Source organism: Genypterus blacodes, unplaced genomic scaffold, assembly GCF_046128005.1.
Source record: "Genypterus blacodes isolate CSIRO-AG114 ecotype Tasmania unplaced genomic scaffold, CSIRO-AGI_Gbla_v1 ptg000496l_1, whole genome shotgun sequence".
Classification (NCBI taxonomy): Eukaryota; Metazoa; Chordata; class Actinopteri; order Ophidiiformes; family Ophidiidae; genus Genypterus; species Genypterus blacodes.
In genome coordinates, this window is record NW_027467255.1 from 1 (window position 1) to 12,500 (window position 12,500).

Sequence of the window (12,500 nt, forward strand, 5' to 3'; positions counted from 1 at the left end):
GGACGCCAGGGAGAGTTTACCTAAATACTGAAGAAGAAAACCACACACACACTCAGCACACTGTGTGTGTGTGTGTGTGTGTCAGTGCCTTTGTTCTTCACTGCATGTTCACATTGATTTCCCTCCCCCTTCTCCTCCTCTTCCTCCTCCATTCGTGTCGGATCATCCTCGCTGTAGATGGACTGTTAGCACATTAGCACGTTAGCACCGCTGTGGGGACGGATTGTTTACATAGGCACAGGATCCAGGATCCTCTGGACCTCCAGTCCTCCTCCTCCTCCTCCTCTTCATCATCTCCTCCAGTCTCTGACCCTCTCTCAGTCTGAGTTTACATCATGTTCTGGACCAACTGAAGCCTTTGGGCCTTGAATTTGAGTGTAAACGCCTCAGAGGAGGCAGAGGAGCCAGGAGGAGGCAGAGGAGGAGGCAGAGGAGGCAAAGGAGGAGGAAGAGGAGGCAGAGGAGGAGGCAGGGAGGTTGTAGCAGTCTAATCGTTTATCTCAAAGGATATAAAAGGAAATATGATAAATATATAAGTGCACCTTTATGATAACTCTAAACACTTTGACCCTGCTTCCTTTGACCTTTAACCTCTGACCTTCATCTTTGTTTGATACATTTACTGATTTAGAGACGCATGCTATTTTTATACTGCACTTGCATAGATCAATCATCTGTATATTAGTTTGAGATCATATCCTGTGTGTGTGTGTGTGTGTGTGTGTGTGTGTGTGTGTGTGTGTGTGTGTGTGTGTGTGTGTGTGTGTGTGTGTGTGTGTGTGTGTGTGTGTGTGTGTGTGTGTGTGTGGATGTTTTTATACCATAAGTATGCAGTCATGCCAGTGTGACTCAGAGTCTAAACGTGTTTAATAAGAGAATGCACATGTCTGTCTGTCTGTCTGTCTGTCTGCTGCTGGTGTCTCTGGTTCTTATCTTAAAGGCTTCTGGTTTGGGTGTGTGTGTGTGTGTGTGTGTGTGTGTGTGTGTGTGTGTGTGTGTTGTAATTAATAAGACTAAATATTTCTCCTAATCAGGAAGCAAAATGTTCACTGCTGGAACTTAACTCGTCTTCTTTTTGTTGCTGTTTCCAAATAAAGAAATGCTTTTGTACATCTGCCCTCTCCTTCCTGACTCTGTGTGTGTGTGTGTGTGTGTGTGTGTGTGTGTGTGTGTGTGTCTCTGTACATCTGCCCCCTCCTTCCTGACTCTGTGTGTGTGTGTGTGTGTGTGTGTGTGTGTGTGTGTGTGTCTCTGTACATCTGCCCCCTCCTTCCTGACTCTGTGTGTGTGTGTGTGTGTGTGTGTGTGTGTGTGTGTCTGTGTGTGTCTGTACATCTGCCCTCTCCTTCCTGACTCTGTGTGTGTGTGTGTGTGTGTGTGTGTGTGTGTGTCTCTGTACATCTGCCCTCTCCTTCCTGACTCTGTGTGTGTGTGTGTGTGTGTCTCTGTACATCTGCCCTCTCCTTCCTGACTCTGTGTGTGTGTGTGTGTGTGTGTGTCTCTGTACATCTGCCCTCTCCTTCCTGACTCTGTGTGTGTGTGTGTGTGTGTGTGTCTCTGTACATCTGCCCCCTCCTTCCTGACTCTGTGTGTGTGTGTGTGTGTGTGTGTGTGTGTGTGTGTGTGTGTCTCTGTACATCTGCCCTCTCCTTCCTGACTCTGTGTGTGTGTGTGTGTGTGTGTGTGTGTGTGTGTGTGTGTGTTGTGTCTCTGTACATCTGCCCTCTCCTTCCTGACTCTGTGTGTGTGTGTGTGTGTTTGTGTGTGTGTGTGTGTGTCTCTCTGTACATCTGCCCTCTCCTTCCTGACTCTGTGTGTGTGTCTGTGTGTGTGTGTGTCTCTGTACATCTGCCCTCTCCTTCCTGACTCTGTGTGTGTGTCTGTGTGTGTGTGTGTGTCTCTGTACATCTGCCCTCTCCTTCCTGACTCTGTGTGTGTGTGTGTCTCTGTACATCTGCCCTCTCCTTCCTGACTCTGTGTGTGTGTGTGTCTCTGTACATCTGCCCTCTCCTTCCTGACTCTGTGTGTGTGTGTGTGTGTGTGTGTGTGTGTCTCTGTTTCTGTGTGTGTGTGTGTGTCTCTGTCTGTGTATGTGTCTCTGTCTGTGTGTGTGTCTCTGTTTCTGTGTGTGTGTATGTGTCTCTGTGTGTGTGTCTCTGTGTATGTGTGTCTGTGTATGTGTCTCTGTGTGTGTGTGTCTGTGTATGTGTCTCTGTGTGTGTGTGTCTGTGTATGTGTCTCTGTGTGTGTGCGTGTGTGTCTGTCTGTGTGTGTGTATGTGTGTCTGTGTGTGTGTGGCTCTGTGTATGTGTGTCTCTGTCTGTGTATGTGTCTCTGTGTGTGTGCGTGTGTGTCTCTGTGTGTGTGTGTATGTGTGTGCGTGCGCGTCTCTCTCTCTGATTGTGTGTGTGTCTCTCTCTGTGTGTCTGTGTGTGTGTGTCTCAGTGTGTGTGTGTGTGTGTGTGTGTCTCAGTGTGTGTGTGTGTGTGTGTGTGTCTCAGTGTGTGTCTCCAGATCAATCAGACAGAAAACAGAGGGACTTTGTCATTGAGTAACTTTAATGTTGTACTTTGAGCATAAATAGGATCTGTAGGAAGGAAACATTCAGCCTAAAGCCCTTTGGTTAGAGATGATCTTTACATCTAAGGGGTTAAAGTGGAGCTGTGCAGGTTTATAAGGCACAAGCTGAGGCTCAACCAGAGCACACACACACACACACACACACATCCTCATGTTCTATAGAAGGGGCTGAAACTAAAGGAGCAATCAGTGCACTCCCATCCTAAACTCCTCTAAATGTTCCACACACACTTCCTGTTATAGACGCTGGTTACATTCATGCTCCCTACCAGAACACACACATCAGCCGTTAGGTCACGTATGTTACATGTTCATGTTCTCAGAAGGCACTAAAGACTTGAATCTGTCAGGAGAATCTTGGAGGTGCTGCTCTTATAAATGTCCTTGTAAGCGATGTCTTCTTCTTCTGTGGTGTCGGGTCTCTACACCAGGTTGAACTCCTTCAGGTTCTGCTTGAGGATGGTGTCTTTGACCGCCACGAACACAAAGCGGATGTTCTCCGTGTCTGTGGCGCAGGTGAAGTGGGCGTACAGCGTCTTCTCCTTGTCCGGGTTCTGCTCCTGGTACATCTTCAAGATGAACTCCTGCGCTGACTTGATGTCCTGCTGAGGTCCTGCAAGGCACAGAAGAGGGGCGGGGCTTCAGCTTCTAGCTCACTGGGTCTTTAATGATGCTGGAGACACACACACACACACACACACACACACACACACCTGTGAACTCGGGGAAGTAGGTGCCTATGTGAGAGTAGACGATCTTCTCCTCCAGGATGTCGGTCTTGTTGAGGAAGAGGATGACTGAGGACTTCTGGAACCAGGGGTACGTGACGATGGTCTTAAACAGAGCTTTGCTCTCCTCCATACGGTTCTGACAGGAAACACACAGAGGGGGGACAGTTAGAGGGAACAAGAGGTGTGTGTGTGTCTGTGTGTGTGCCTGTGTGTGTTTGCCTGTGTGTGTGTGTGAGTATGTGTGTTTGCCTGTGTGTGTGTTTGCCTGTGTGTGTGTGTGTGTGTGTGTGTGTGTGCCTGCGTGTGTGTGTGTGTGTGTGTGAGAGAGTATGTGTGTTTGCCTGTGTGTGTGTGTGTGTGTGTTTGCCTGTGTGTGTGTGTGTGTGTTTGCCTGTGTGTGTGTGTGTTTGCCTGTGTGTGTGTCTGTGTGTTTGCCTCTGTGCGTGTGTGTGTGTGTGTGTGATATGCCTGTGTGCGTGCGTGTGTGTGCGTGTGTGTGTGTGTGTGTGTGTGTGTGTTTGCCTGGGTGTGTGTGTGTGTGTGTGTGTGTGTGTGTGTGTGTGTGTGAGTATGTGTGTTTGCCTGTGTGTGTGTGTGTACCTCATTGTCACACTCAGCCAGGACTTGGTCGTACTCGCTCAGAGCCACCAGGAAGATGATGGAGGTCACGTTCTCAAAGCAGTGGATCCACTTCCTCCTCTCTGACCTCTGACCCCCGACGTCCACCATCCTGTCAACAACAACAACAGCCAATCCAGCATCACAGTGGAGGCCTGTGCCCCCCCCCCCCCCCTCCCTCCTCTGAACCTGGTCTCACCTGAAGATGACGTTCTCCATGTCAAAGGGATACTCAATGATTCCTGTGGTCGGCACTCTGACCCTCAGGATGTCCTGCAGGTCAGGCAGGTATGAGGGCTCAGAGATCCGGTCCAGGGCGCTCAGGTAACTGGGGGGGTAACACAAACACAAGGAGATCTGTGAGTCCAGATGGATCCAGATGAGTCCAGATGAGAGCAGCAGAGGAAGCAGAGACCAGAGGCTTCATTCAAAACAGGAAGGGACGGCTCATTGAGATGCAAGGACGGAGGTTTGCATTGGAAGGAAGTGTATCTCTCTCTCTCTCTCTCGCTCTCTCGCTCTCTCTCTCTCTCTCTCTCGCTCTCTCTCTCTCTCTCTGCTCGCTCTCTCTCTCTCTCTCTCCCGCTCCCTCTCTCTCTCTCTCTCTGTCTTTCTTGTCTGCAGTGTCCTGTGTGTATGAGATCACTATTTAGCAGAGCTGCAGAGAGAGTATCTGTCTGTGCTCATTATTTGATGTCAAAGTGAGACAGACAGATGTAACGTCTCTCACGTCTCTCACGTCTCTCTCACGTCTCTAACGTCTCTTTGACTCTGACTCCTTCTCCATGTGGAGTCACAGTGACGGTGTGAGTGCTCACTATTTGGTGGAGTCAGACAGTTGGTACTCGTTGCGGCGATCGTAGCACTGCAGTACTCCAGCATCGCTCCACAGACTCTTGATTCCGGCTGAGAGCGTCTGATCAAAGTCCTCCACCTTGTCCACCTCCACCTCTAGGACGGCGCTGGCGTGGGTCTGGGGAGACGCAGGGGGGGAGACAAGGAGAGGACGTGAGAGGGACATGAGACAGACATGATGGAGCTGGAGATCCATGGTGTCTGAAGATCTTTGTGATCAGGGTGTGAAATCAGTTTGGTTCTAAAGCTCCAGCATGTGTGGTTCTGGTTCTGGTTGTGTACCTGGTTCTGGGCGTCAGAGTAGGTGATGCCCAGGGCCTCCATGGCTCGGATCATGCACTGCATGGATGAGTAGATGTTCTGGAACACCAGCTTGGCATAGTTCTTCTTGTCCTCTTCTGTGTATCCTCCTCCATGGATGATCCTCATCTGCTTGATGAAGGTGCTCTTCCCACTCTCACCAGTACCTGAAGACACACATACACACGTGTCAGAACACACACACACGTGTCACATTACACACACGTGTCAGTGATGTCAGTGATGTCCTGGTGGGAACTTCAGATTCCTGACACACAGAATCATTCCCTGTCTGTCACCCAATGCATGCTGGGATACGCTCCACCTCAACTCCAAAGTGAAATTTAGACCCAGAGCCAATAGAAGTACACCAGCAAGTGTGTGTGTGTGTGTGTGTGTGTGTGTGTGTGTGTGTGTGTGTGTGTGTGTGTGTGTGTGTGTGTGTGTGTGTGTGTGTGTGTGTGTGTGTGTGTGTGTGTGTGTGTGTGTGTGTGTGTGTGTGTGTGTGTGTGTGTGTGTGTGCGCGCCTGTGTGTGTGTGTCGTCAGTTTATTCCCTCCATGTTTGTTTTGTGATGAATCATCAGCCTGCATGTGAGCTGATGACTTTATGGTGACACTCAGCTGTGTGTGTGTGTGTGTGTGTGTGTGTGTGTGTGTCATGGCCTCTTGTTTGCTAACGCGCAGACCAATGCAGTTTATTTGAATGAAGATTTGACTGTCAAAGGAAGAAAACAAAGAAGCTGATCTGGAGCTGAAGCTGAGGCTGAGGCTGAGGCTGATCTGACCTCTGAAGATCTGAAGATTCACACAAGAAACAAGAAGGAAACCAAGACTAAACTTATTATACCAACTTATTCTGTTATAGCGTTCTCTTTTATCTGAATGTTTCTCTTTGATTCTGTTTCTTTGTTTCCTCTGTGCGACGTCATTCTGTTCACATTACATCATCACTTCTGATATTCTTTATAGATTTGATTCCTAACGTCTCATTCATTTGTTTGATCCCAGAGACAGAGAGAACATTTCTTATTTGTATTCTTTAAACTTTGATTGAGTAAATAAAGCTCAAATCAAACTCACTAAATGTGTTTATGTTTAAATCTAAGAATGAGATTATAAACTCACAACTTCACACACATGCAAATACACTCACCCACCCACACACACACACACACTCGCCCGCCCGCCCGCCCACACACACACACACACACACACACACACACACACACACACACACACACACACACACACACACACACACACACACACACACACACACACACACACACACACACACACACACACACACACACACACACACACACACACACACACACACACACACACACAGGTCCTGTAGCTGATTCTGCTCTTTTTCTCTCGGCTCATCTAATGCAAACACAATCTATTTGTTAGGCAAATGTGAGTCAGAAGTTGCTGTTTGTTTATATAAATGTGTGTGAGTGCGTGTGTGTGCGTGTGTGATGTCATCACTTTTCTGCTTTCCTGGAGTTTTGCATCAGTAATTCTTCTTCTGCTTGCGTCTTCACAAAGAAAGCTTAGACAAATGGAGCTGATTTGAATGTTCCTTGTTTACAAGTCAAGTTTCTTGGAGATGTGTGTGTGGGGGGGGGGGGAGAGGGTGAACACGGGGTCGGAGGCAAATCATCAGCATGCAATGAACTCCTGCTCAGGATGAAAGTCCTGAACCAGAGGTCCACTAAAGATCAGAGCAAAGATCAGAGCCCCCTGTCCCTGGAGTTCACCTCAGCAGTTAGATATGAATTCTGTAGATGTGTGTGGTGTCCATGATCAGTGGGAACAGAGAGTGTGAGCCTGGGTGAGCCTGAGTGAGCCTGAGTGAGCCTGAGTGAGCCTGGGTGAGCCTGGGTGAGCCTGGGTGAGCCTGAGTGAGCCCCCGCCCCCTCAGGAGACGTGTGGCGTGACAGGAGCAGGACCTGTCAGTCAGACGTCTCTACAGACTGAGATCTTTGCTGCTCTTCTCTGGTTTGACTCTGAAGGCCCCTGGATGAGAGGAGGACCAGCTGCTCCTCTCCTCTGGGCCCGGCTGTCAGAGCCACATGCTGGGTGTTTGGGTTCTAAAGGAGGACTGGAGAAGTTTCAACACCCCTGAAGTGACTGAAGAGTTTAAGAACCAAACTAAACCAACATGTTTACAACATGAACACTCAGGGAGAAAAGAGACAAACTGAAGCTCTCAGCACATAGATGTGTGTGTGTGTGTGTGTGTGTGTGTGTGTGTGTGTGTGTGTGTGTGTGTGTGTGTGTGTGTGTGTGTGTGTGTGTGTGTGTGTGTGTGTGTGTGTGTGTGTGTGTGTGTGTGTGTGTGTGTGTGTGTTGTAATATAAACACATGTTCACTCTCTGAGCTGTGTGTTCCTCTGCAGTCCTTTCAAAATAAGACTTTTCCTTTGGGAAATATGTCAAAGTGAGGGAATCGTTCCTCCAAAGGCCTGAAACCAAACACACACGTGTGTTATTAGAACAAGACTCATGTTTACACGCTTCTGTGTGTGTAAATGTATTATAATATGCATCTGTACGTGTGTGTGCGTGTGTTTGTGTGTGTTTGTGTGGCGGTTTAATGTGCAAAGGGATCCCTGTGGACCTGAATGAACACACACACACACACACACACACACACACACTTCCTCATCAGGTGAGGGACACGTTGCTGCTGTGTGTGTCTGAGCTCATCGCCTCTCTCTCTCTGTTTCTTTATGGAAGCTTCACATTCAACAAACAAGCACCGTGTGTTGACATGTCCTACAGTTACATGTATGTTGCTTTATATGCAGATGTGTCACTTCATGATTAAAACCTGAAAGGATGAAATCTGCTCTCAATCAAATGATTTTGAAATTGATGATTAGATTCAGATGAAGGATACAGAGGAAGCAGCTGGAGTCCTGCTGGGTTCCCTTCTCTTATAACCACACACACACACACACACACACACACGCCTGCCTGTCACATAGATCAGACGTGTCACAGGATGGCTGATTGAAGGTCGGAGCTCCATGCAGACTTGTTAAGTGTGTTTGACTCCCACTCGTCCTCTGTGGGGATTTGACTGTGACATAATGAAGTCCAGTGAGACCAGCTGAGCCTCACACACACCTCACACACACCTCACACACCTGTTACTGTATACCTGAGCATCACTCAGTGTATTTGTCTAACAACAAACAGTCACCATGACAACCAGGACAATAAGTGTCTGCGCTGTCAAAGTCCCTCACACACACACACACACACACACACACTGAATGTGATGTATATCTGAAGTTACAGTGATGTGTTTATTATTATCTGTACGCTCTGTAGCCGCTCCAGCTGCTCTGGGGCTCCTCTAGTAAAGATCTGTCCTGAGGTTGATCCTGGCTGTGGTTCAACCTCTGGTTCTGCGGGCAGCAGCAACCTGAGCCTGCGTGTTTGCAGAACCTCTCTTTACCAGAAGAAGAGGCTGCGGCTCACAGCGGCGGCGGCTGCATTTGCATGACATTTCCATGAGATGCAGCCGCAGCAGCTACCTGTGGCCTCACACGCACACACACACACACACACACACACACACTGAGGACTTTATGGTCAATTGGGTCTCTGAAGTGTCTCTGTTCGTCCTCTGACTGTTCCGCTGGGACGCCGTCCAAAGACCCACATGAGAACAATGGAGGGCTGCTACAAGCTCACTCTACATTAACACACACACACACACACACACACACACACACACACACACACACACACACACACACACACACACAGCATATGAGAGATCTGCCTCAACAGCTGAAACGTCCAGGAGTTCGGTTTAAAAAGAGGGCAAAGATGCTCACACATGCCTCAGTCCATCACACACACACACACACACACACACACACACACACACACACACACACACACACAAACTAGATGAGTCACATTCTATCTGCAGCTTCATTTCCAGAGTCTCTTATCATTTATGAGCACAAACAGAGTCCAGATGCAGAAGAAGGAGAGAGGAAACACAAAGTAAGCAGAGATACGATGACATGATGACACGATGACAGGAGTGAGACTCAGTCCAGCGCTGGCTGAGCTCAGAGACACAGCTGATGCTTTACTATCATGTTTCTGTTATTAAATATGTTGTAATTCATCTAATTTGATGGAGATTTGGAGGACGGCTGCGTTGCCATGGCACCTGTCCGTCCAGGTGTGTCACCATACTATAACTCTCTATGGCCCCCTGCTCACCTACGCCCCCTGCTCACCTAGCAGCAGCAGCTTCAGCTCCCTGCGGGAGTCCTTCTTGTCCTTCCTCAGTTGTCTCTCGATCTCCTCGCTGATCCTCTGGTTCTCTTTGTCCTCCGCGGATACACAACATCCGGCCATCCCTCAAGCTGCCGCGGACCCCCCGCTGGTCTGACTGTGTGATGGTGGACCGTGGACACCGGATGTCCCAACTCGTCTGGATAACCGCGTGTCTGCTCCCGGGTTCAGTGTGTGTGCGCGCAGAGCATCTTCATCAGAGCCGCGCTGCTTCCTGCGTCCGGATGAGACAGAGAGAGAGTGGACGCGTGTCTCAGCTGGGTGGAGGACACTCAGGCTCAGCTCGCGTTCATCTGACGCTTTGGACGCCGGATGTTTCTCACCTGTTGAACTTTATCCAGCTGACCGCAGGGGGGCGGGGCTGCAGACACACCGGAGCAAAGTGGGCGGGGACTCCATGGAAATGAGTCCAGCACCTGGACGAGGCTCAGGTCTCTGCTGGACCCCAGAGTGGGATCTGATCCACTGATCACTGTGATCCAGAGTCATTCCAATGTGTGTGTGTGTGTGTGTGTGTGAGAGAGAGAGAGAGAGTGTGTGTGTGTATGCATGTATGTGTGAGTGTGTGTGTGTGAGTGTGTTCGCGTGTATGCGCGTGTATGTGTGTGTGTGTGTGTGTGTGGGTGAGGGTGTGTGTGTGCGTGTGTGTATGCGTGTGTATGCGCGTATGTGTGTGTGTGTTTGTGTGTGTGTGTGGGTGAGGGTGTGTGTGTGTGTGTGTGTGTGTGTGTGTGTGGGAGGGTGTGTGTGTGTGTGAGCGGGTGTGTGTGTGTATATATGTGTGTGTGTGTGTGTGTGTGTATGTGTGTTTGTATTCGTGTGTGTGTGTGTGTGTGTTTGTATTCATGTGTGTGTGTGTGTTTGTATGTGTGTGCGTGTGTAGGCATGTATGTGTGTGTGAGTGTGTGGGTGAGGGTGTGTGTGTGTCTGTGTCCGTGTAAGGGTCAGTGTGTGTATGTGTGTTTGTATTCGTGTGTGTGTGTGTGTGTGTTTGTATTCATGTGTGTGTGTGTGTTTGTATGTGTGTGCGTGTGTAGGCATGTATGTGTGTGTGAGTGTGTGGGTGAGGGTGTGTGTGTGTGTCTGTGTCTGTGTGAGGGTGTGTGTGTGTGTGTATGTGTGTTTGTATTCATGTGTGTGTGTGTGTGTGTGTGTGGCTCTGAGGCTGTTAGCTGCAGTGTAGCGTAGCAGCTAAACTCTGCTGTCTGTATGAGGTCATCATCTCTCCTCTCTGATTCCTGCTGAGAAGCTTTCTATGCATTATGACATCATTATGACATCACACTGCAACTGTCCAAACTGAACTGCACATTATAATACACACTTAATATGAGCCATCACACACACACACACACACACACACACTCACTGTGGGCCGTATTGATCCTCCTTGGTCATTGATCCTCATTGATCAGTAGTCAATAACACACAGGTGCCTGTGAGTTCAGAGAGGCACAGCTTCTTTAATAAGGCCGTCTGTACACAGAGACTCTGTTTGTCTTTATGGAGACATAAATAAATATCTGAGAAGAACACAGCTGCTGAGGGAACAAAGGACAACAAAGGTGTAAACATACCACCTCTCTGTGTGTGTGTGTGTGTGTGTGTGAGAGAGAGAGAGAGCTGTGGTCACACTGAGCCTCAGCCTGTGTATGGACCCAGCTGTACAGATCAGATCCATCAGGTCTGCTTATAGGTTTAACCCTTCACCTGCTGACACTAACAGAGCAGCAGAGGCCGGTGGTGGAGGTGAGAGGAGGCGGAGGATTAGAATGAGGAGGAGTGTGTGTGTGTGTGTGTGTGTGTGAACTTTAGCCAATACAATGGAAAGAGGAAGAGTGAGTGAGTCATCATCATGATCCCTTTGGAGGCTTCACTCTGCTGTTCTTCATTTTAAAGTTCATTTCTTTCCTGTAAGGTTCCTGGCATCAATCAATCAGCTGTGGATCATCATCACCATCATCTTCCTCTTTATGTTAATCTGAACAAAGTTTCCTTACTGAGAGATCAAACACAAACATTTACATTCTCCTCTTCAAAAGCAAAGCAAACCAACAAGAACAGAATGATCCATGAGACGTACATGACACAGATACATGTGATCAACACCAACATTCAACCTGCCAAAGAGTTAGGGTTACAAAGCCACATATATATACATATATATACTGTATACATATATATATGTACTGTTTATAGAGAGAGAGAGATGTATGTACAGGTTAGAGTCAAGATTGCACAATGCCTCATTAAAATGTCCATCACAGGCCGATGGTGAAGGGAATCGTTACAAATCATACAGAAGATAAGTGAGGATGACTGAGGATGATCCATTCATGAGCACGGGAGCCAATCAGAGAGGAGAACAAGGTCTGACTTTGGTTCGAACGTCACGGCAACACGCAGCCCACCTTAGTTTCTACAACAGTCACACAGTCGGGCTGTGATTGGACCGTTAGGACCGATGGTGTGTGTGTGTGTGTGTGTGCATGTGCGTGTGTGTGTTGGGGGAATACCATTGACTTTGTGAAACACTTGCAGAAGTCAGTCAGTCAGTCAGTCAGTCAGTCACAGTGATGTAATTGAAGTAAACAGAGCAAAGTGGCGTCCGGTGCTTGGGTTGTTGTTGTTGTTGTTGTTGTTGTTGGCAGTCACGTTGACGTTCATGTGGTCAACTGGAACAAAACGCTTCAGCCTGTCTGATCGCTTCTTCCCTCCTGGTGCAGAGTGAAGCTCTGACAGGAAGTGATGAGGTCATGGCCTTTATGCTGCATCGTGGCCATGTGCCACACACACACACAGACACACACACTGGCACCACATACACTGCTGTGTGTAGTAATACTGATGATCACAGTTCAGTCAATCAGATTGATTCACTTCACACAAATGGATCCACCTCCTTATAGAGCACCTCGTCACTCAGGACGCAGTGAGGGAGCTGCTGTGTCACTTCCTGTTCAGCTAACAGCCCTGCCAGGTGAGGAGGGGGGGGGGGAGGTTACATCACATTAAGTTCAGAAAGGGCAGGAGGGCGTGAGACAGAACCCAAACACTCAGGAGGGCGGAGCTTCTGTCTGT

General features: G+C 48.6%; 2 protein-coding genes and 1 long non-coding RNA gene across 3 annotated transcripts in view; 1 reads left to right on the top strand and 2 right to left on the bottom strand.

Annotated features, from left to right (window-relative positions):
- The first annotated feature begins 6 nt into the window (after nt 1-6).
- Nucleotides 7-1,110, top strand: LOC142990281 (uncharacterized). The gene is made up of 2 exons (XR_012960768.1): nt 7-395; nt 427-1,110. It is a non-coding gene; the product is annotated as an uncharacterized LOC142990281 (long non-coding RNA).
- Nucleotides 1,111-2,568: 1,458 nt separating this feature from the next.
- LOC142990278 (guanine nucleotide-binding protein subunit alpha-14-like) lies at nt 2,569-9,715 on the bottom strand. The gene is made up of 7 exons (XM_076140005.1): nt 9,362-9,715; nt 5,067-5,251; nt 4,748-4,902; nt 4,129-4,257; nt 3,912-4,041; nt 3,294-3,447; nt 2,569-3,193 (listed from the first exon to the last, which is right to left on the bottom strand). The coding sequence occupies exons 1-7, from the start codon at nt 9,480-9,482 to the stop codon at nt 3,003-3,005; spliced, it is 1,065 nt and encodes a 354-aa protein (XP_075996120.1). The 5' UTR covers nt 9,483-9,715; the 3' UTR covers nt 2,569-3,002.
- A 1,161-nt stretch (nt 9,716-10,876) lies between these two features.
- The window catches only part of LOC142990277 (guanine nucleotide-binding protein G(q) subunit alpha), a 14,504-nt gene continuing 12,880 nt past the window's right edge, over nt 10,877-12,500 (bottom strand). Inside the window, exon 7 of the mRNA XM_076140004.1 lies at nt 10,877-12,500. This exon is cut by the window's right edge and continues 466 nt beyond it. The gene's annotated coding sequence lies outside the window, so the exon portion shown is untranslated.